This window comes from Leptonychotes weddellii, chromosome 8, assembly GCF_054177405.1.
Source record: "Leptonychotes weddellii isolate Sample4059 chromosome 8, ASM5417740v2, whole genome shotgun sequence".
NCBI classification, from domain to species: Eukaryota; Metazoa; Chordata; class Mammalia; order Carnivora; family Phocidae; genus Leptonychotes; species Leptonychotes weddellii.
Window position 1 is genome coordinate 72,979,382 of NC_138376.1, and position 23,594 is coordinate 73,002,975.

The following is a 23,594-nucleotide window of genomic DNA, read 5'->3' on the forward strand; positions in this document are numbered from 1 at the left end:
GCTCAGTTGGTTAAGCGACTGCCTTCGGCTCAGGTCATGATCCTGGAGTCCCGGGATCGAGTCCCGCATCGGGCTCCCTGCTCAGCAGGGAGTCTGCTTCTCCCTCTGACCCTCCCCCCTCTCATACTCTTTCTCTCTGTCTCATTCTTTATCTCAAATAAATAAATAAAATCTTAAAAAAAAAAAAAAAAAAAGAAGTTCCAGATTTGGGGTTAAGGAATTAGGAACACATCTCTATGATCAAATATCGAAAGGACTTTTTCTTGTGTTTCCCCTCTCTGCTTTCCTTCCTTCTTTCTTTCTTTTTAAGGTAATAATCCTGAATGATCTCTGGGGTTCTCCCCCAAAAGATCCCAAACTAACAGCCCATCTGTCTTGATAGTATCTGCCTTGGAAGCCCCAAGACTGATGAAATAAAACAAAACCGTCCAAGTCTCAGTCCCTCTTATTATATATTGTAATCAGTCTCACTGAAAAACTGTGTGCAAATTACTATGCAAGCTTCAGAAATTTAAGAGATGGTAGTGCCTACATGAGGACAGCATTAATGAAGACCCCCCCACACTACTGCACCATTCTGATTCACACACTGACCTCATACTTCTGTTAAAAATGCTCTATAAGGGACGCTTGGGTGGCTCAGTCGGTTAAATGTCTGTCTTCGGCTCAGGTCATGATCCTAGGGTCCTGGGATTGAGTCCCGAATTGGTCTCCTTGCTCAGCAGGAAGCCTGCTGCTCCCCCTGCTTGTGCTTTCTCTCTCTCTCTAATAAATAAATAAAATCTTAAAAAAAAAATGCTCTATAATTATGGCAACAGAAATGATACGTGATTAGACATTCACTTATACCAACTGTTTTTAATCACAGTTGAGCAGTATAAAACAAAACTAAAACTAACCATTTGTGCAAGGAATTAAATGTTATCAACACAAACATTTGTGTCCTTTCTTCCCCCATAGCTTAGTCCTACAGATCAATAACACACTCCTTGGCCCTGCTCCAGATGACAGCAAACTACAAACCCATGTGAAATCTAGTTAAAAGAAATTTCCAATATAAATGTAAACTTGCTTTTACCTTATATAATCGATAATCTTAATATGCCCTCTTGATTCCTACCTCTGTACTTCTGATTAGTGATGCCCATGATTAACAGAGATGTGTTATGATTTACAAGATAGTTGCAAGCAGAATTTTTCCAACATTTTGAAATAGCTTTGGCTTTAATGCTGAAGGACTTTTACTAAATTGAATTTTAAAAACAAAAATTTATATTTATTACAAGTGAAATTTAGATGGTTGAAATAATGCTGATAATAAATCAAAGATAAATTACTGTAAATAAAACATGACTTGTCTCCACACCTCTTTGTGATTCATTTTTTCCAACTGATGACTTACTAAAAAAAATGTTAACTTGTAAAATAAATAACAAAGTAATCAGAAAGCAACTACCCTTTGTTTTTTGTAGCAAAAATAAAGGGTAAAAGCACACAGAAGTATATGAATAGGGGTAACACTTTCAGGTTAACAAACAGTTTGCAGATGTCATTCATTTAATTGCCTGTTGATTTATACAAAATATAGTGGTATGGTTAGTTTCTGTTTAGTTATTTGTAAACTATTTCAAAAATAGCATAAGAAGGTAGCTCTGGTTGGTTAGAGCCTGAGTGGTGATACTGAAACTTATATTAGTAAGTCATAAAAAGTCTCCATGTTTCCAGTTCTTCATCTCTGAACAGGTATGACAAGGTAGGCAAAGAAGTAAATGAGATAGTATTAGTAAACTCTAAGTCTTTTAAGAATACAAGAGTTATTCTTGTGTTTCTAGTTACCATTTTTGAAGAATGACCAAAACAGTTTTTGGTAGGAGCTTAAGGATAAAAAGAAGTTAGTAAATGAATAGGAAAAAAAAAATTCTTACTTTATTACTTTTATTTCCATTTTTAAAGCCTCTCCATCTTTCAAAATAAATCCCATTCTCCTAATACCATGTTTCCATGGGCATTTTTAACAAATTTCTGCATTTAATTTCTTACCTGAGAATGTATATTTTCTAAATATACTCCATACACTAATCTAAACATGAGAAAGGAGGCTTTCTCATATACTATTAGGGAGAGTAAAAACTGGCACAAAAATTTTTTTTGGTAGGAAATCTGGTAATATCTATCCATATTTAAATGCACATACACCAATTCATTTTTAAGAAATTAAAGATACACTTCTAAAGCACACAGAGAAGGCACATATGAAGATGTTAAGTAAAACTGTGTTTACAATAACATAAAATGGTAAACAATATAAATTCCCATTATTAGGGTATTGGTTAAATAAAGTTTGGTACAACCATATAATGAAATGCTAAGTAGCCATTAAAAGGAATTAGATAGGTTTCCATATACTAACATGGAAAGTTGCCTAGGAAATATTAAGTGAAAAAAAGAAATTGCAGAACAAAAATCATCTATTTTGTTTTCAGCCTATATATGAGAAAAAAATCTGGAAGATTCTATGAGAAACCATTGTACTTCTGTGGACTAAAACTAAAGCAATGTCTTTCTTTTTAAAGATTTATTTATTTATTTTTGAGAGAGAGAGGGAAAGAGAGAGAAAGTGTTCACACACAGGTGCACACGCATGGGGGGAGGGGCAGAGAGAGAGAGGGAGAGACTCTCAGACTCCCTGCTGCGCACTGATCGGGACTGGGGCTTGGTCCTAGGACCCATGAGATAATGACCTGAGCCAAAATTGTGAGCCAGATCCTTAACTGACTGAGCCACCCCGGCACCCCTAAAGCAATGTTTTCAACCTCAGCACCGAAGAGATTGGACCAGATAATTCTTTGTGTGTAGGCTGTCCTGTACATTGTAAGATGTTTAGCAGTAGATGCCAGTAGCACTCCCTGACCAGGTTGTTAGAATCAAAAACTTCTCCATACACTGCCAAATGTCCCCTGGGAGAGAAACTCATCCCTAGTTGAGAACCACTGAACTAGAGAATAAAGGAGTCAAGGTGGGGAAAGGAACTTTTACTTATCACCTTCTACCTTATTTGTAATTTTTAACCATGAAAATATATAGCACTTGCAATTAAATAAAACAAAACTCTAGGTAAGAAGCAATAAGATCATTAAGGTGTTTGAAAGGAAATGTGCATTTCAATGGAATAGGCAGAAAAATATATGGATTCTGCCACTTTGTTTCCATGGCTAACTCTTCCCACGATGCCCACAATCCCGGCTTCATCATTTTCTACCCCCTTGCCCATAAATCTTGGGGGCTGTAGCTCCTTATTACCAGCATTGTTTAGACTAGGTCCCTCCTTCCTTCTTGTTTTGTATATTCAGATAAATATAAATAAACAAACAAAAAATGGTCCCAGAATATGGAAATTTCTAATTTTGCCCAAGAAACATGGAGAAATACTATTATCATTTATTTAAAACTGAAATGGATTTAGCACTTGGGAAAGTATAATATCTGCTAATAAACTCTACTAGACCAAAAACAAATGTGGTTCACAGAGAAGATCCAGAATTTGTAGAAGTATCTTCTAATGATGTTGGTTATTCATTTACTTATCTATCTATCCATCTACCCCAAAATTTGAGATCTTTAAAATTCTTGCTTTTATATAGCTCACACTGGGGGATTAAGGGATGATTATCTGATCAAGAACTCTGGCTAAACATTTATTTTTTATTTTATTTTATTTTATTTATTTATTTTTTTGGCTAAATCTTTAGAACTTAAACTGATGGGGAGCAGGCGAATATTAAAAACGACACAATATCTAATGAGGAGCGAAAACCTACAGATTAATCAGTATGAATGCACAGCCCAACATAAAGCAAATTAAGTAAACTAGTAATAATTAAAATTAGTAATGGATAAATTCCCCAAATTTGAAAAATTTGTCAAGCTTACTACCTTTGATAACCAGATACTACTTTTTTGTAAAGTGGTATTAGGAAGAGGGAAGCAGTCTCTTCATTAACTTTAGACGTGGTTTCAAAAAAATCCTATTTCCACACATAACTTTTACACAGCTTTACAGTGAAAGTGACTAACTACACTGAGTGGTAGTATCTAACTTCTTAAGAACATGTACTTCAAAGATAAAACTTACGTGAAAGGGGCCTTAAAACCATGAATATCATAACCACTATTCTTATCCCTTATTACTTGGGTCTGAGTATATCTGCACATTTGCATAATTAAATGGATCTAAAAACATTAAGTTTTATATGGGTGATTGGTGTTATAAATAGAACAATCTTATTTTTCTCTCAGAATACATTGTTTCAGCTGGAAGTATTTCAGGCAGTTGAGGCTACAACTCTGCAGCAAAATAATTTAAAGAAACTTACTTTTTTAAAAATGGTAGTGTGGTCAAAATCTCCTTAAGGGCACAAAATGCATATGTTTCAGTAAAAGCCACCACAGATTTGAGCTCATGGGCTTGCTTTAGAATATCTGAAACATTCCTCCGGATAATCATACTCTTTTAGGAGAGGTAGGAAGGGAAGGCGGGGTGAAGAGGCATTGTCCTGGGACTGCACCAGAGGTGCTCTGCATTTAGTTTTATGTGTTTGCACACGAGCTTTCTTTTTAAAGAACTACTGTTGGAAAGAATAGTTTGAGAAGTACTGATTTATGCCATTGTAGCAGTAAAACCAACTCCTCTCTCTTCATTTGGATTTCATGAGTACGTCAAAAGGAAAACTTTAATATAGAATCAACGTAGGTGATGACATAAAATAAATCAATGAATTAGTATATTATTGGAAAACATACCTGATTCTGGCCAGAACAGCTTGTAGAAAGCTCAGTACTGTCCTAAGTTCAGATTCTTGACAAGCTCGCAGAAGCATACTAAATCCATCATTAAGCAGTTTTTCATGTGAAGGATACAGGCAATGGCTAGTCTCAAACACTTCTTGAACACCATCAATATAGATGGAAAGAAGTGTCCAGAGAGTCTGTCTTTGTCCCATTTCATCATTCTTGGATACCAAGAATTCCTTCGCTTTCTCTCGGAAAGCACCTGAACATTTCTCAGCCAGAACACCAATGTCCAGATTTTTCTGGGTATACATCAAGAGGAAGGCCACTTGACCCTTCCAAATGATGGAAGATGTTACCAAGGAAGCCTTGAGGAAATTTAGGAGGTCTAAAACATGACTTGCTACATCTTCCACCTCTGCGACAGCTGCTAACAGTAGAAAAAGGTTGAAGAAGTTCTGAAGACCAACTTCTGTGAGTTCTTCCATTCTTTTTTGATGGAATTTAGAATATATCCTGCAAAACATAAAAAAATTACTTGTATAAAATTTTCATTCACAAATATCAATCTTTTAGAATAACATTTCACTCAATACTCATGACAGTTTCATTACTTTAAGTTTAGCTATTTTTTCTTATGATGCGGCCATGTCACTTTTTCTACTTTGAAAACAGACTCACGGAATGCCCATACCTTCAAATTTCTCAGTGATGCAGCAACCACCTATGATTAAATAAAAGGACTGAGTGGTCTTCCCCAAAGGACAGCAGAAGTGTTCTTTTCATACATTACGTGGCTTATCCTATTATTTTAGAACTCTTAATCACCTTTCTTTTTTAATTTTTATTGACAAATAAAGAATATATACTCCCTTCAGTACAATTTGATGTGCTTTAAAGAAATCTTAACAGGACAATTTTATACAATTTTCCTTAAACTCTTTCTTCCTCTACCCCTCACAAAGATCTGCTCTTGCTATAATTATACCTAAGACAATTCAAAATGCTGGAAAAAATTATTTTTACCTACTCATAAAGAAAAACGGTTAGTGTTTAAATGTCCAAGACTAACCATTTAAAAGTCTCTTGTGTTAATATAATTTAACAGTTGACGTACTTTTCTCTCACCAATTAAGGAATCAGAATTGGAATAAATAGAATTGTTACTGAATACATTCCAGTGATTTGTTTTAGATAAAGTTCTGAGTATCAGGTCTTCCACATAATGATTTAAGATTCAAAAACAAACTGGCAAACGGGACCAAAGAAAAAACTGTTTGAGCTGCATAATTTTTGGAGGTTTAACAAAGAAGCTACCATTAAAAAAAAGTATACTCTAAAAACAGTCCTACTGTTATCACTATAACCTTGCAAGCAGTATATGGGAATCAAATAGGAACTTCATTTAGTGATTCCTGAGAAGTCCCTACCTAGAATATGAAGGTATTCTTACTCTGATGCAAGAGCTCCCATCACATAAGCAAGTGGTAGAAAGAGGGCTAGAAAAGGGCTAATGAAGAAGAACAAGGGAAGACAAAATTCATACCCACATAACAAGCAAAACTCTGGGAAAAAAAAAAAAAAAAAGAACAGATGAATATGACCAAAAGTTTATTTTACTACGCCAGAAATGAAAACTGGGCATACTCCCCAAATGAGAACAATCAAGTTATTTCGTCCTATTATCCTCTGGTTAGTTTTCATTCAAGGGAGCAGGGACTATGGGACTGCTAGACTCAAAAACACCAAGTTTTATAGGTTGACTCCATTACCTGCCAATGTATGATTTGGAGATGTTTTCTATTTCTATAACTTTGAATACACTTTATGCATTGAATTTATATAATAACATTACAATTAATTTTGGCAAGAAAAACATTCTCTAATAGCCCTGACTTTAATATATGGAATTTCAATCTTCAGGACAGATGAGACAAACTAAAATCCTCTACAAGTTATAGATATTAAATTTGTTCCTGTTACAAATTGGCAGGATCAAAAGGCTACATGTTTTGTTGTCCTGTATACACTAAGGGATACATTTTAAATGTATAAACCACAAAGACTTCCAAGCACAAGTTAACTAAAAAAATACAAACAGTAAGTAATGCTTCTCTACAGTGAACATTCATGACAAAGAAAGATATGGCACATACCTTCCTTTGATTTGTTTCCAAGGATGAGGACCATTGTTCTTCATTGCTTTCTTAACAACTTTTGCCAAAATGCAAAGGAAAATGGTGTAACTACTGCTGGATTTATAAAGGTCATTATCTTGTTTATCACAACAGCAGGTCTTCACCATTTCTAGCATTGACAAGGGTGACTTAATGATATATGTAAGGCCTTTCAAAGGAAGCCAAGAGATGCTGAAAGAACTATTCTAAAAGCAAATAAATAAATAAATAAATAAATAAATAAATAAATAAATAAATAAATAAAAGAAGTATTAAGTCTGAGTAAATAAGAATTCTTTAATCTCTTCTATTCTTGAAGTTTCCCAGCGTTTATGTCATACCATTTATTTTTATATCAGGTCATTTATTGTGTAGAATTTTCTCCAATCTGGATTTAGCTGCTTGTATCTCCCTAGTGTCATGTAATGTATTTTTTTATCCCCTCTCTTTTCTGTAAATTGGTAGCTGTATCTAGAGGACTGATCAGATTCATGCAAGTGGAGTTTTCTGATAAGAATCTTCCATTGATGGTACTGGGCACTTCCTATTGTAATTTAGGAAAGAGAGACATAAGTTGTGTCATTCCTTTTGTAATGTTAAGATTGGGTGTGTTGTCAACCTGATCTATTCATTTGAGTGATCCCCACCAGACTTTCACTAAACAGTTTTAGCAGCCACTGATGATCACTGCCCAGATACCTTACTTCATCAGGTGTACAAATAGTAATTTTCTAATTCTATCATTACTTCTCAATTAGCTCCTTAGAAATTTGGTTACTCTAAAATATAGTTTATATTTTCCCTTATTTACAGTTTTCAGAATGATGTTTTTTTTCCCAGAATAATGAGGGTTTTTTTTTTTTTTTCAGAATAGTAACTTTTCTAAAGGCATCATACACTCAAGGATTTAAATGTATTTGATAAGTTTTAATCCACAGCAGTCATTATTCTTTCTTATGCTCAAAATCTACCCAGCATCAGGGCAACAGGAGCTCCTTCAATTTGGCTCCTGTGTCATTTTGACAGGACTCCATCTTACTTTGATATTCCCTGCTTTCAAATACAACAAGACACTAGAGACTCATATTATACATGTTACCTCAGAACTAGAATGGGTCATTTCTCCAATCAGCCTGAAATTATGCTTCAAAGAAAAGTATTTTTCTCATTTTTCATAAGCTCCATTATGTATAAACTAGTAATTTACTTGTAAATCTCCTATTTCCATTTTCTATCTTGACTGAGGGGTTCACTATTTCCCAGAAACCCAAACATTCCAAATCTTCTCTTCACCCCACACATAAAAGGTAACTAAATCCTATAAATCTACCTTTAAAATTTTTATTTTCCTAATTTATCCTCTCCTTTCTAAACCCTATTTTACTCACCACATTATTAGCATGTATTTTTACATTGGACTACTAATTGGCACCCAATTCATCTATACCATTTTCAGAAAAAAACCTTCTCACATACATATCTAAAATGTCACGTCCTTGGTATCCTATGTCTCCAGAATAAATCATAACTCAACATGCACATAATCTAGCCACTGACTACCTTGTCTACCTACTTTCCTTATCTGCTGTCTCTCTCCACAGTTATCTCAAACCTATCATTCAGAACTATTTATTTAACACGGTAGGAAAAGATCATGTTTTTATGTGTTCATACATTTGTTCATAATATTCCTTTTGCCTGAATGCTCTTTTCTTCTGTACTTGTAAACTCCATGCATTCCTCAGTTAAAAAATTACAACGTCTTAAAGTCTTCCACAAGTCTATACACTGGGTCAGATACTCGGTCCTTTGGCATTCCACAGTACTGTAACTTTTTCCCCCACAATGTATGTGTATCTGCCCACTAGCCTATAAGCAACTCAAATGCCAAGACTATGTCTCATTCGGGATAGTATTAACTGTTCAGTGTGTTGCAATCAGTAATTGTTAGAAAATATGAATAAATGAGGATTAAAAAAATATCTTTCTGGTACAATTTTGGCTACTTTGCTTAGTCTCCCTCTTAAGAGAAAAGGGACGCAAATGCTCATTCCCTTTTGTCAATGCTCTATAGATAACTATTCTTAATTAAACCATAAAAACATTCCTCACATATGTACAAATTCTTCAAATTCCTGGAACAAATTCATATTCTATTTACTTACCAGGTTCTTACTATAATATTCCCATAGAATGGTGACGATTGCAATGTTTGGCTCCCAGAAATCACAAAGTGTCAAACAACAGTGAAGATGCATTCGTAATTGTTCTTCTAGTATACCATCCTAAAAAATAAACTGAAATTGTGGGAAAGTAAATGGGCTCTGGAAACATGAGTATTATTACTTGATATTGCACTGGATAACCTGCTTCTAAAAGAATATGAATATGTATCACCAAATCATACCCACTCTCATCTTCAGACCAGAAGTTCTAAATCAGCATGAGGTATACTTCTAAAAATTTGCTTTAGAGACTACTCACATACTCAGATAATAGGAATTACATAACTCAACATGACTTTTAACACAATTACTTAAAGGTTCCAATAGGTGTGGGGTGCCTGGCTGGCCTAGTCAGAAAAGCATGCAACTCTTTATCTCGGGGTCATAAGTTTGAGCCCTGTGTCAGGTGTAGAGATTACTTAAAAAAAAAACAAAAACAAAAAAAACAAAAACAAAAAAAACACTTAAAAAAATTACATAATTGTTTCATAACTGAATGGTGTAGGAAACCCAGAGAATGTAAAAGAAACCCAAACTAGAATGAAGTAGCAAAAATGAACTAATAATTAAATGTACACAAATTCAGAGGACTTGGTCATCCTTAAGCACTAGGTCAAATTCTTTGTAGGAATAGGAGAGACTCAGATTAGCAGAGTACATGCATTTTAACCTCTTAGGAAATGGCAACAGGAGTAAGAAGTGAAAATAATGCAGTCAGTAATCAAACTTCTATGATGAAATAATCATGCATGTTTGTTTAAAAGTCGCACCACTGAAGGGCACCTGGGTGTCTCAGTCGTTAGACGTCTGTCTTCGGCTCAGGTCATGGTCCTGGGGTCCTGGGATGGAGCCCAGCATTGGGCTCCCTGCTCAGCGGGAAGCCTGTTTCTCCCTCTCCCGCTCCCCCTGCTTGTGTTCCCTCTCTTGCTATCTCTCTCTCTCTGACAAATAAATAAATAAAATTAAAAAAAAAATAAAAGTCCCACCACTGAATCACTCAACAATTACTTATTTAAAGCTTACTATATGTGCTATGGTGAGCGCTGTGAATTGTGCAAGACTGTTGAATCACAGATCTGTACCTCTGAAACAAATAATGCAATATATGTTAAGAAAAAAAAAAAGAAGATAGCAGGAGGGGAAGAATGAAGGGGGGGAATTCAGAAGGGGAGACAAACCATGAGAGATGATGGACTCTGAGAAACAAATTGAGGGTTCTAGAGGGGAGGGGGGTGGGGGGATGGGTTAGCCTGGTGATGGGTATTAAAGAGGGCACGTACTGCATGGAGCACTGGGTGTTATATGCAAACAATGAATCATGGAACACTACATCTAAAACTAATGATGTAATGTATGGTGATTAACATAACAATAAAAAATTAAAAAAAAATAAAGCTTACTATACAAACCAGGCACTATTCTAAGGTATTAGGCATAGAGCAAAGGATAAGTCAGACATGGTACAAGCACTAATAGAAGTTACACTTTGGAGGAGAATGGGAAAAGAGGACACTGAAACAAACAAGATAAATGTAAACAGTTGTGACTGCTGTGCAAAGCAAAACAAAGCAGGGTAATCTGGCAGTTAGTGGCAGAGGATGTGGATTATTAGTATATCAGAAGCTATGAATGAAAAGACCTTTTTGAGGGTTGGCTGATAGAATGAAAAAGAGCCAGCCATTAAAGGCCTGAACAAAAGCACTCATGGCAGAGAAAACACATGGAAATTAGCAGTAAGCTTGGTTATTATTAAGTCAGAGATATCCATGGACCATGTTTCCTTTGGGCTTTGGTAGTCTTGATAGGAAGTATGGGTTTTATTTTACATATGCTGGGAAACCACTAGAAGACTGTAAGCACAGGAGTAATGTGATTGTTTCGAAAATACTGCTCTTGATCATGCATGGAGAATGAATTCATTAAGAATAGAAGCAGGAAGACTGGTTAGAAAGTAAATAGTGAGACTTGCAATATAACAGAAAAACAGACTGTGAGTTCAAATACAAAGCAGACACACTGGGAGATCTGAAGGTGTGTGGTTATATAGTAAGCTTTAAATAACTGTTGAATGACTGGGGTTGAGTGGTGTGTCACTTTTTAACAAACATGCATGGTTATTCCATCACAGAAAATTGAAGTGTCTACTTTTTTTTACTTCTACTTCTGTCTCCTCCTGCCACCTCAAAGTTTAGAAGACAGTTATGTGAAACTGTAAGACTAAGATAAGCACACAACTTTAAAGATATTTTTAGAAACAGAGGCAATGGTATTTTTTTGATGAGTTATATGAACGTATGAAAGTAAGAGAGCAATTAACAATTACAGAGAACTCCCAGGTTTTGGCTTAAGAAAATGAGTTGATGGTACCATTTCTTGAGATGGCAAAGGCTAGGGGAGGAACAGATGGGAGAGTGCACAAGGGTAACCAAGTGGAGATATTATGTAGATAATGTGATATATAGGCCTAGGGCTCAAGGGAAAAACCAGAGCTGTTGATAGTTATTCAGATGTTACTTTCATACTGATGGTTTTTAGAGCTAAGAGGCTAGATAAGATCAACCAAGGAAAGAGTATACATGGAAATGAGTAAAGGATCCAGAACTGTGAGCCTTTTGCTATTCCAACATTTAGGTATCGAAAGGAGAGGAATTATCAGCCAATGAAGTAGGAAGGGAACCAGATATCATGGAAACCAAAAGAAATATTTTGGAAAAGGGAAGTAGTCAACAGAGTTGAATGCTGAGAGGTTAAAATGAGAAGAAGAAAGAATTTTTGGATTTGACAACACAGAAGTTACTGATGGCCTTGACAGAGTAGTTTCAGAGATGGCACAGACAGAAGCTTAACTATGGCAAGCCGAGGATATAATATAGGAGGTGAGGAAATAGAGATATTTAAGTTAAGATATATAAAGTCCTTGAATAGTTAAGAAGAGACAAGATCCAGTACACAGGGAAAGGAATTAGCTTTTGATAGAAATAGTAACACTTTCAGTAAGACAGAAGAACAAATTGAGAGGTAGAGTACAAAGCGGACATGTTGGGAGATTTGAAGGTACAAAAAGGTGTTCTCAAATGACTGGTTCTATTTACTCAATGATTTAAAAGGTAAGATTCTTGGCTAAGTTAACTGGGGCAAAGCATGCATTGAATTGTGTGTTAAAAAGAAATTCTCAAATAAGTAATTTTGGAGAGTCGAAAAGCAAAGACTCTAGAGCTGACTGCCATTTGAGATCTATGATCAAGAATTTAGAGTCAGAGCAGTCCATAAAAAAAGATCATTTGACTTTAGCAATATTCAGCTGGGGAGGGAGGTTGGCAGGGGTGTAGGAAAGGACTAGGTTTTACCAAGTTAAAACAGCTGAGGACTATGGAATTAAAGGTGTTTGTGATGGAATGACTATATTAAGGAGGTGTATAATCTAAATCGTTTAAGGAGGAAAGTTTGGACATGGAAGAACAGAAAATGGAAAAAAATCAATAGTGACAGGCAGAATGAAAATGAAAAGAAAAATGAAAAAATGTAAAGCATAACTATGGAAAGTGGGTGAGATAAGTCAGAGAAAATCTGATTAGATGTGAGGATATTAAGAAACTTAGAGGACAGGGTGATACACACAATAACGTTGGGGTCACTAATAAAAGTAATTCTTTGAAAGAGAGTGAACCAAACATGATATTTTTTTTTTGATAAGGCATTAACTCATCTAATTATTCCCCTCTCACAACTCTTTTAATTATTAATCCTTTAGAATATATTCAGGCTTCAAGTCCTTAAGGAAACTTATTAAATTCCACACTGACAGTGACCTTCTTTTACGCTCCTTGGCATCCTACGCACACCTATATCACAGCACTTACCTTGTTAAATTTAGTGTTTATTGGCTTTCAAGTGTCTATAAGCTCTCTGAGAATTAGGATAATTCTCCAGGGTCTAGCACACTGCCCGGTTTGCCAAAGAAACTCCACAAATATTTCATGAATTAAACTGAGATCTAGGTTCGGGTGCCTCTTTTTACCAAGTAGCTGTATGGCTTAGGGAAAGATACTTAGCTTCTCTAATAGACAAGTAAACTCATTTAACCAAAGAAGAGAAGTTTCTGTCCATCGCTAACATTCTTTGATTTTATTATGAAAATATTAAACAAAACCCAGGCTCATTCCTGTGGCACACTACTCATAAATTAAAGCATGCTAATTTTATTATACTTTAAGATTAAAAAGTAGGTTATATTTTTAAAGTGGGTTCGTTTTGAAGAGTTTGTTTTGTTTTACTGGGTATCTGAAACTCATTTCACATGCAATGTAAAACCCACAAAAAGATATTTAAATTATAAAATATACGAGGTTTGGGAAAAACAATTGTCAGGCATCATGTGACATTTTACATATGTTAGTTCATGTAGGTCTCATACCATCTCAGTTTCTTTTCTTTTTTTTAAAGATTTTATTTATTTATTTGAGAGAGCGAGAATGAGAGAGAGTACATGAGAGGGGGGAGGGTCAGAGGGAGAAGCAGGCTCCTCGCTGAGCAGGGAGCCCGATGCAGGACTCGATCCCGGGACTCCAGGATCATGACCTGAGCCGAAGGCAGTCGCTTAACCAACTGAGCCACCCAGGCACCCCCATCTCAGTTTCATTACCTTCATTTCACAGAAAAGAAGGTTGGGGTTCAGAAGTTATAAATAGCTTATGCACATCCACTTGGGAAGGAGCTAGGATTTATGATTCCAAAGCCTATTATACATACCATTCTATGCCCTTTTCCAAAAACAGAAAGGAAATGAACATTTAATGCACACCAGATTTGATCAAGATTGCTTTTAGTGGCCACCAAGATTTGAAGCAAAGTTTGTGAGGCCAGAGCCCATGTTCTTTACACTGTGCCCAATCAGGAAGAAATTAAATATCATATCCTGGGGGATTTTTTATTTTTTTAAAGGTCAGGAGATAAATTTTCCTTCCTTTTCCTGATAGTGGCTACAGATTACAATGAAAAGCAATGGCTTAGAAAATACCATTTTCTCCACAGTTCTGGCAGGATAGGTGTGACTTAAAAAGTAAGTCTGTTTAGCCCTTAATTAATTACAGATAGTATTTATTATAAAATACATTTTCATGTTCTGTATATTCAACGATTGCTTTGTTTTGAACCATTTTCCCTTAATTTTTTCTTAAAAATTTCTAAAAATGTGTGTCTGTGCACATCAGTTGAATAAGGAGAGAAAGAATTTGGCCATCTTCAAGTCCAGATACTCGGAGATAGGAATACAAAATAGTCAGGAGTAGAGGAGCAAACAGACATCTTAGCTCAAATTCATAATGAGAAAAAAGAGCTGAAATACAGTGAGGAAGAGTACTGGAGAATGCTTGAGGATATTTTCCTACTGTACATTTTCCCAACACACACTTACTGGAGAGAAAAAAAACAAAACAAAACACAAAAAACAAATAAACAAACAAAAATATGGAAAAATTGAGATGCCTTCCACAAGTATCACCAAAACAGGTCTAGAAACCAAAATGGATTATTAATTAAACACATAGCATCAAAGAAGACTTAAAATAGAAATAATGAAAAAAATAGTTTTTATTAAGAATCCTACAGTGGCACCTGGATAGCTCAGTCAAGTGCCAGCTCTTGATTTTGGCTCATGTCATGATCTCAGGGTTCTGGGATCAAGCCCTGCGTCTGGCTCCATGCCCAGCATGGAGCTTAAGATTCTCTCTCTCCCTCTTCCCCTCTCCATCCTGCCCCTCTGGAAAAAAAAAAAAAAAATTCTACAAAGTCAAATGCATTGAGAGAGCACACTATGAATAAAGCACATATGAAGACTCAAATCCCAGCTTTGCCACTTCTCCGTTATCTATATGAACCTGGACAAACTCCTTAACCTGGCCAAGGCCCTCGTTTCTTAATGTATAAAATGGAACTTCACAAGATTGTCATAAACATTAAGTGAAAGAATGTACATTAAGTGCTAAGTACAGTGCTTGCATAGGGATAGCTATCACTTTGTTGTCCACAAGAGAGATGTATTTTTTTAGGCCCAATGTTGACTCTTTTGATGATCATATAATGAATGTAACAGGTTCTCAGTATCGTACCCTAAGCTGATATATTTCAATTTTGTGAGTGTTAAGGTCAAACTCTACCTAAACCAAGAGGTTTGAATGACTACATCTAAATCCGTGCCCTCTGATTAAAGATTTTTTAATAAACCAGAAGGTCTATGGGCCCCTCTTTTCTACACAGCCTTAAACCTGCCTGCCTCAATCCCAGAGGCTATGCTCCTCAGCTTTTGCATTTTTCACAAGACCCTGTGGGCTCTCTGTGTCTCATCTCAGCTGTGTGAGTGTGCATAGACTATTTAATGAGAAAGCTACCCCAGAATATTCCATAGTGCCTGCTCCTGATCTCTGCTTTAGTCCTTTTTAATTTTAAATTTTTTTAAAGATTTTATTTATTTGAGAGAGAGGAGAAAGAGAGAGCACAAGTAGGGGGAGGGACAGAGGGAGAAGCAGACTCCCTGTTAAGTGGGGAGCTCAACGTGGAGCTCCATCCTAGGACCCTCTGATCATGACCTGAGCCGAAGGCAGACGCATAACCGACTGAGCCACCCAGGTGCCCCACTTGTTAAAGAATGCCTTCCTATCTTTATTTTGAAAGATCAAATTTAGGCATATTAAATTCAAGTATATTCCATGCATGAAATTCTTTTATTGAACTAAAAATGGAAACATTTACTCTTTTATGGCTAACATACACATGAAAGGATGCTCAACATCACTAATCATCCGGGCAATGCAAATCAAAACCATATTGAGATATCCCCTCACACCTGTCAGAAGGGCTAAAATCAAAAACACTAAAGAAACAAGCGCTGACGAGAATGTGGAGAAAAAGAAACCCTCTTTCCACTGTTGATGGGAATGTAAACTGGTGCAGCCACTCTGCAAAACAGTATGGAGCTTCCTCAAAAAGTTAAAAAAAGAATTACCATTTGATCTAGTACTCATACTACTAGGTATTTACCCAAAGAATACAAAAATACTAATTTGAAAGGATATATGCAGCCCTATGTTTATAGCAGCATTACTTACAATAGCTAAATTATGGAAGCAGCCCAAGTGTCCATCGATAGATGAATGGATAAAGAATGGTGTATATATGTTTGTGTGTGTATATATGTGTATATATATATACACACACACACACACAATGGAATATTACTCAGCCATAAAAAAAAAAAGAATGAAATCTTGCCATTTGCAAAAACATGGATGGAGCTGGAGAGTATAATGCTAAGTAAAATAAGCCTGTCAGAGAGAGGCAAATACCATATCATTTCACTTATATATGAAATTTAAGAAACAAAACAAACAAGGGGGAAAAAGACAAAACCAAAAAAACGGACTTTTATTTATAGAGAACAAACATGGCTACCAGAGGGGAGGTGGGCGGGGGAATGGTGGAATAGGTGTAGGGGATCAAGAGTACACTTATTGTGATGACTACTGAGTAATATATGGAATTGTTGAATCACTATATTGTATACCTAAAACGAATATAACGCTATTTTAACTATACTGGGATCAAAAAAAAGTACTTTTAGCTTATTTTATAAAAATAGCAATTTAATAATTGGGGGTTTATTTCTTTATGCATAACAAACCTACCTAGAAGAAATCATCAGAAGAATAAAATTTATTTGCAAGCTAAATAATGACTGTCAGTCTGTCTGATTGGACTTAGTTTTAGGACTGGATAAAGTAAATTGAACTTCGGGGCACCTGGGTGCTCAGTCGTTAAGCGTCTGCCTTCGGCTCAGGTCACGATCCCAGGGTCCTGGGATCAAGCCCCGCATCAGGCTCCCTGCTCGGTGGGAAGCCTGCTTCTCCCTCTCCCACTCCCCCTGCTTGTGTTCCCTCTCTTGCTGTGTCTCTCTCCGTCAAATAAATAAAATCTTAAAAAAAAAAAAAGTAAATTGAACTTCAATATCCCAGTCAAGATCCGTCTGTCCAAGAAACACAATGATTCTGAATTAATAATTAGAAGATTACTGTCCCAGGTGTGCCTGGGTGGCTCAGTCAGTTGAACATCTGACTTGGTTTCAACTCAGGTCATGATCTCAGGGTTGTGAGATGGTCCTGCACTGGATTCCATGCTCAGCAGGGAGTCTGCTTGAGATTCTCTCCCTCTCCTCTGCCCCTCCCCCTGCTCTCTCTCTTCCCCCCAAATAAATAAAGTCTTAAAAAAAAAAAAAGGTTACAGTGCCACATCATTCAAATCTAATCACATTCTAAGTTGTTTTTAGCCTTGGACTCCTCAGACTCCTTGGCAAATGAAAATAATTTTTAAAGAATATTACACTTGTTTAGGATTTCTTTTTATACCCACCCATAGCCTTTAGTAGGAAATTGTTTTTGTGATGTCAGAAAATGAGGCTTTAAAAAGCAGGTAGTATAAAAGGAAATATCTCCCTTTTCATATGAAAACAATAATGCTGTTTTAAAGGTAGAACAATACTGTCAGCATACACAAATATTAAATAGTACTGCCTCTAAAAAACTGTTTTTAAGGTAAGAACTATTCAATCATACCTAGAGAAGCAAAATTAAACAATATATGTTCTTTTTACTAACAAAGTACAATGTCTGTTTCTAGAAAATTCTTTCTGGCTAGAAAAAGATTTGGAACATTATTTGCTTAATTAAAATTACAGTGGCATGCCTACCAATTAAATTTGACGACTGCTCTATATGTGGAATGTATGTTTTTTAAATACTGCAAATGGATTCTTTCACTGTTGGAGATAAAGTCAAAGCACATGAGCATGGTCAGATTTTAATTTACCTCAATGGGGGAAAACAGATATAATCAAACTGATGGCTCTATTCAAACATATTACTTATTCTTTATGACCACCTACTGCACCCACAAAATTGATTTCAAGAACTCCAGCAAGTAGTACTATACTACTTATAAAATCTAATTTGATACAATCAAGGCATGACAAAATTGAAAGATCACTAGAGAAAATGGACTACTTCTTTCTAAATATTATAATGACTTCTCTCACAGGAAAAATGATTTTGACTTTACACTACGTCTAAATTCCCAGAGAAAGTTTCTTGTATTAGCTATACTCTCTCTACTTCTAAGATGACTGGCTTCTCAGTTTGCTCAGGACTTTTCTGGTTGTAGCACTGAAAGTCCCACATTCTTGGGAAACCACAAGCCAGGAAAATTCTGATGGTCATACTACCTACTTCCAAGAATTACTTATTTATTCTCAAAACAGGTTTAGCTAACACCATTAAAATACTAGTTATATTGTAAACATATATTATGCAGTATCAGAATAACTTTTATCACATTATGAGTAAGACATTCCAAAGTTTTTTTTTCTCAAGTAAATGAGTTAACTTCATTTAACATCAAAATTAGAGTGAGTCATAAATCCAAAGAAAAAAAGAATTAATTTTCAAGCAACTAAAAGGGTTGAAGGAGGGTTTTCAATCTCTTGGTCAAAGAGCAAACTTTTCTATGGAAGAGATATGATGATGAATTCTTTCTCCTGTTTGTCCCAGACCATTATAAGTATATGGGTACTTACCCATATGAACCTTTAGAGCCTCCTAAGAAATATTCTGTAATTTAAAACCTACCTGAACAAAACCATAAATTCATACACTGTTAAAGCCTAAAGGAAGTATAACTAAGAGGTTTTTAAGCTATGTTATGTTAAGGCATTGAGATTGGATTAATAGCTAATTCAAAGAACAATAAACACTTTTTAGTGATTCCCTACATTCTTAAAGAAAAAAAATATATGTAAGAGACTTTCTGAATTACTAAATCAATATGTTCTCAAAAAGAATGATGAAGGAGAAAGCCAATTAAAATGACATAGAAAAAAACAAAAATAAAAAATTTTACAATGGTTGAAATAATCTTTTGTTTTTCATACAACTTATATGTGCACAAATCTTTGGAATTCTATCCTAGAATCTTTACTGAATTAGAAGATTCATATTATAAACTAAATGTACTTACTTATTATATGCTTCACCTAAGGAAATTAAGTTAATATAGATAACAGGGAAAAGACAATTTCAGTCTATTTAAATGAGTTTTAAAGATATCGCTACAAAATAAATGAGTATGTGTGTGTTTGTATGTACAAATGGGTACGTATGTACATGTGATATATATGTATCAATCTTGTACTATCATATTTCTTGTTTATTCCTCTACAAGTTTTTAACAATCTTTATTTCCTAACAGAAAAGTAATCTACCTCCCAAATTTAATAATATTCTTTACTAAAATTTCCCCTTAAATTCTTACATAAATAACTTTTATTACAAAACTTTACAGGACTACAATACAGTAGGTTTAAAGATGTGATGAAGAGCACATTTAAAACTATTTTAAAAGGAGGTCAGATCTGACCTCTGGGCCATGAAGCACTACATTAACAGCTCTGCAGAAAGAAAAATGATAACGTATGAAATGAGGGCTCAGAAACTAGGACCTTATCAGTTAGAGTATGATTCGAGCCTGTAAGACAAATTGCTCAGCAAGGCAAGTCACCTTCCTGCTGTGATGAGGATATAGCTGAATTTCCAATGCTACTATCTCCCTCATCATGTCTCCTAGACTTGATACCATACAGTCAAGGAATGGCTTATAGTTTTGAAACATCTACTACTTATTCTGAATACATTTTGTCAAAGTCACCAACTCGGATAATTTTATTTGTCCTTCAACTGGCAACTCAGTGTTTCAAATAAAAATCTTCAAAGGATAGTCACTCATAGCAATGATCTCATGCTGACCCTTCATTAACAAAGAATGAGGATTTTACCTCAGGTTTTTAATAAGTAAACGAAGTTTGTTATTTAAATCATTTTAAGAGTTTGCTTGGTTCTTATAAAATCTGGAACGTTAAAAATTTAGCAAAGCCCACAAATTGTGTCACTTTAAAAGCATACCTGAACACTGATGGACTTTTTAAGCAGTTCTTCTACAAAATTCCAATTTGATTCCATTTGTCTCTAGAAAGGGAGAATATTGCACCAAAATTATTGCTCTTAATTATGCATTCAAATTATAGTACAGCAAGCTAGGAAGTACAAACATCTTCTCTATCATCAGACATCATTACAATTTCTTGAATGTCTAAAATTACTTGGACAAAGAGTTATGTGACAGACTTGGTAGAAAAAAAGCTTATAACTATTCCAATCCAATATAAACCTTATCAGGAGTTGTTTTATTAAACAATGGGATTTCTATAAAATTATAAATGTTTTAACAAATATTTAATTTTTGCTGTCATATATAATCTAACAGGAAAAACCACAAAAAAACTTCATGTAGTTTGTGGAGTTTTTATGCCTTGAGTGTTTTTCCTTATTCGGTACTTACCAGAGATTTTTTTCATTTTATGCATAATAATGTTAAGAGAGTCTACTCTAGTAAACAAGTAACTAAAAATTTTATACAGAAAATTAAAAAAATATATACACAGTGCTACCTCATTTAATCAATGGTCACTTATCTGGCAACCCCAACTATCTGGAAAACTCCTCACAATAAGGAAGAAAGCTGAAAACAACAACCTCACAAAAGCTAGGCACTAAAAACGACTTCACCTTCCCACAGGAAAGCCTGGAGGACTTTCTCATAGGATACACAGTTCACTTGATACTCAGTTTCTTAAAGCTTTGGATATATGTGCATATTGGTCAAAACCAGAAGCAAAGAAAATGCCTCTGAGAGGAAGCAAGGAACAACTAGTTTCTGACAGAGAGTGAAGAAGGTACAAAAGGTAAGACCTCAAAAGGCAAAGCCAGAGGCCTTAAAGAATAGAAGCAAAGAGCCTTTGCATATCCTACCATCCCTATTGTTGTTCAGAAGGATGAACCCAAATGACCAATAAAGGATTAAAGCATGTTCAATATTCTTGATTTTAAATGGCTGGATAATGTTCATGTAAGATGCTAACTACATAGGGTGCCTGGGTGGCTCAGATGGTTAAGCGTCTGCCTTCGGCTCGGGTCATGATCTCAGGGTCCTGGGATCGAGTCCCACATCGGGCTCCCTGCTCCTTGGGAGCCTGCTTCTCTCTCTGCCTCTCTCTCTCTCTCTGTCTCTCATGAATAAATAAATAAAATTTAAAAAAAAAAAAAAAAAAAAGATGCTAACTACATAAAATCACTAAATAAACATTTCCTTAATAAAGGTACTCAGTGACTGGTAGCCACTCTCTAAAAATGGCCCCAAATGACCCCTGTCTTCCAGTATTCACACATTTATTTAACTCATCACCCCCACCCCACACTGTACCAGAGTTGGTCTGTCACCAACAGAATATCAACACTAATAGGAGTGATAGTATGTCACTTCCAAGATTAGGTTAGAAGACACTGAAGCTTCCATCTTAATGAAAATCTCTCTCTTGTTGACTCCGTCAGGGAAAAACCATAGTGTGAACAGGCCTGCAGAGGCCTATGTGATCAGTAGTAACCAAAGTCTCCTCACAACATGAGAAAGACTGGCAGTGAATCCTCCAGCTCCAGTCAAGTCTTCAGAGCCTGAAGCACCTGCTAATGGCTAACCACAACCTCATGAAGGATCCTGGGCCAGAACCATCCAGCTAAGCTCCTGCTGTATACCTGACACTCAGGAACTGTGTGAGATAATCACTGTTTATTGTTTTAAGCTGCCAAGTTTTGTTACACAGTAATAGATAACTCACGCAACGACTTGGTTATTTTTAGCAGAAGAATTTTTGACTTTTTAAAATACATTTATGTAAGCAAAGTGAAAGCAAAACATTTATGAGAGAATGTGTAGTAAAGCATTTGGCTTTGCCCAAAGAGAGTCTGGCCTTTACTGAAGCCAAGGATTCAGGTAAGTAATCTCTAGGCCCTTGGAATGTTATACCTGATAAGGAGTATCTTTGTTTGCCTGGGGGCCTAGAGTTCTACTGCATAGTCTAATAGTATAGTTGAAGGTGGAGGCTGGCCATGCCCAAAACCCAACAATGTGACTTACACTAAGGGCTATGGAGACGGGGACAGTTGATTTGAAGACTGAGATCAACCATGCAGGCAATCAATCCATCATGCCTATGCAAAGGAGCTCCAATAAAAACTGAACACTGCAGTTTAGGCAAGCTTTCCTGGTTGGAAATACTCCCCACATACTGTCACACACTGATGCCAGAAGACTAACGGATCTTGACTACATGGGGAGAAAACAAAAGGAGCTCCACATCTGGTACTTCTCCTGGACTCTGCACTATACACTTTTCCTTAGCTAATCTTAATTTTCATCCTTTCCCTGTAATAAACCATAACCCTGAGTATAAGAGTTTTCAGTGAGTTCTGTAAGTCTAAGTAAATTATATCGTTTTGGGAATTCTTGGGCTTGCAATTGGTGTCAGAAATGAGAGCAGTCTTGAGATTGTGCCCTAAAACTTGGTAATTAGCCCTAAAACTCTTCCAAAAGGAGACCATTTTAGGGAAACCTGGGTGGTTCAGTCACTCGAGTATCCAACTCTTGATTTTGGCTCAGGTCATATCAAGGTTGTGGGATCCAGCCCTGCACTGGACTCTGTGCTTGGCAGAAGTCGGCTTAAGATTCTCTTCCTCTGCCCCTCCCCGCACTTGCACAAGCCCAGGGCCCAGGCATTCTCACGTGCTCTCTCTCTAAATAAATAAATACATCTTAAAAAAAAAAAGATGATTTTGTCCCATAATACTATATGTACACTGTGTTAATGTCTTTACATTATTACTTCCTCAAAAGAAAATTTTTCCATTTCACAGATAACACAATTAAGTCTCAGAGAGGTCATGTATATACAAGTCAGAGCAAGGATTTTGCTCCAAAGCCAGTATTCCTTCCATTTTCTAACAAGCCTTCCCTCAGCTTTGAGTAATTCACTTTTATATTGCTCTTTACTAAGAAAACATCACCACTAGTCCCAAATAAGCAGGAATATGACAGGATTGGTGTATTTAGCCTTATAATTTGATAGTGTTAATGAGTATATTTTAATTTCTGTTCTATCTAGGCATTTTGAATCACATGAATCATAGAGAAGTAACATAATTTTTGTCCAAGGAATTTCAACTCTGTGGATCAATACTGTGGCTATAATCTAAAACAAAAATAAACCATCATTCTTGGGGCGCCTGGGTGGCTCAGTCGGTTAAGCGACTGCCTTCGGCTCAGGTCATGATCCTGGAGTCCCGGGATCGAGTCCCGCATCGGGCTCCCTGCTCAGCGGGGAGTCTGCTTCTCCCTCTCACCCTCCTCCCTCTCGTGCTCTCTGTCTCTCATTCTCTCTCTCGCAAATAAATAAAATCTTTAAAAAAAAAAAAAA

General features: G+C 35.9%; 1 protein-coding gene across 5 annotated transcripts in view; it reads right to left on the bottom strand.

The window, feature by feature from the left end:
- Nucleotides 1-23,594, bottom strand: part of MMS22L (MMS22 like, DNA repair protein) — a 103,497-nt gene that overhangs the window by 51,565 nt on the left and 28,338 nt on the right. For all 5 annotated transcript variants that reach the window (XM_081828691.1, XM_081828690.1, XM_081828689.1 and 2 more), the window contains 4 exons: nucleotides 20,191-20,253; nucleotides 9,131-9,250; nucleotides 6,945-7,171; nucleotides 4,801-5,304 (listed from right to left, as the gene is read on the bottom strand). In XM_081828691.1, coding sequence (XP_081684817.1) covers nucleotides 4,801-5,304; nucleotides 6,945-7,171; nucleotides 9,131-9,250; nucleotides 20,191-20,253 — 914 coding nt within the window. The remainder of the gene's footprint in view (nucleotides 1-4,800; nucleotides 5,305-6,944; nucleotides 7,172-9,130; nucleotides 9,251-20,190; nucleotides 20,254-23,594) is intronic.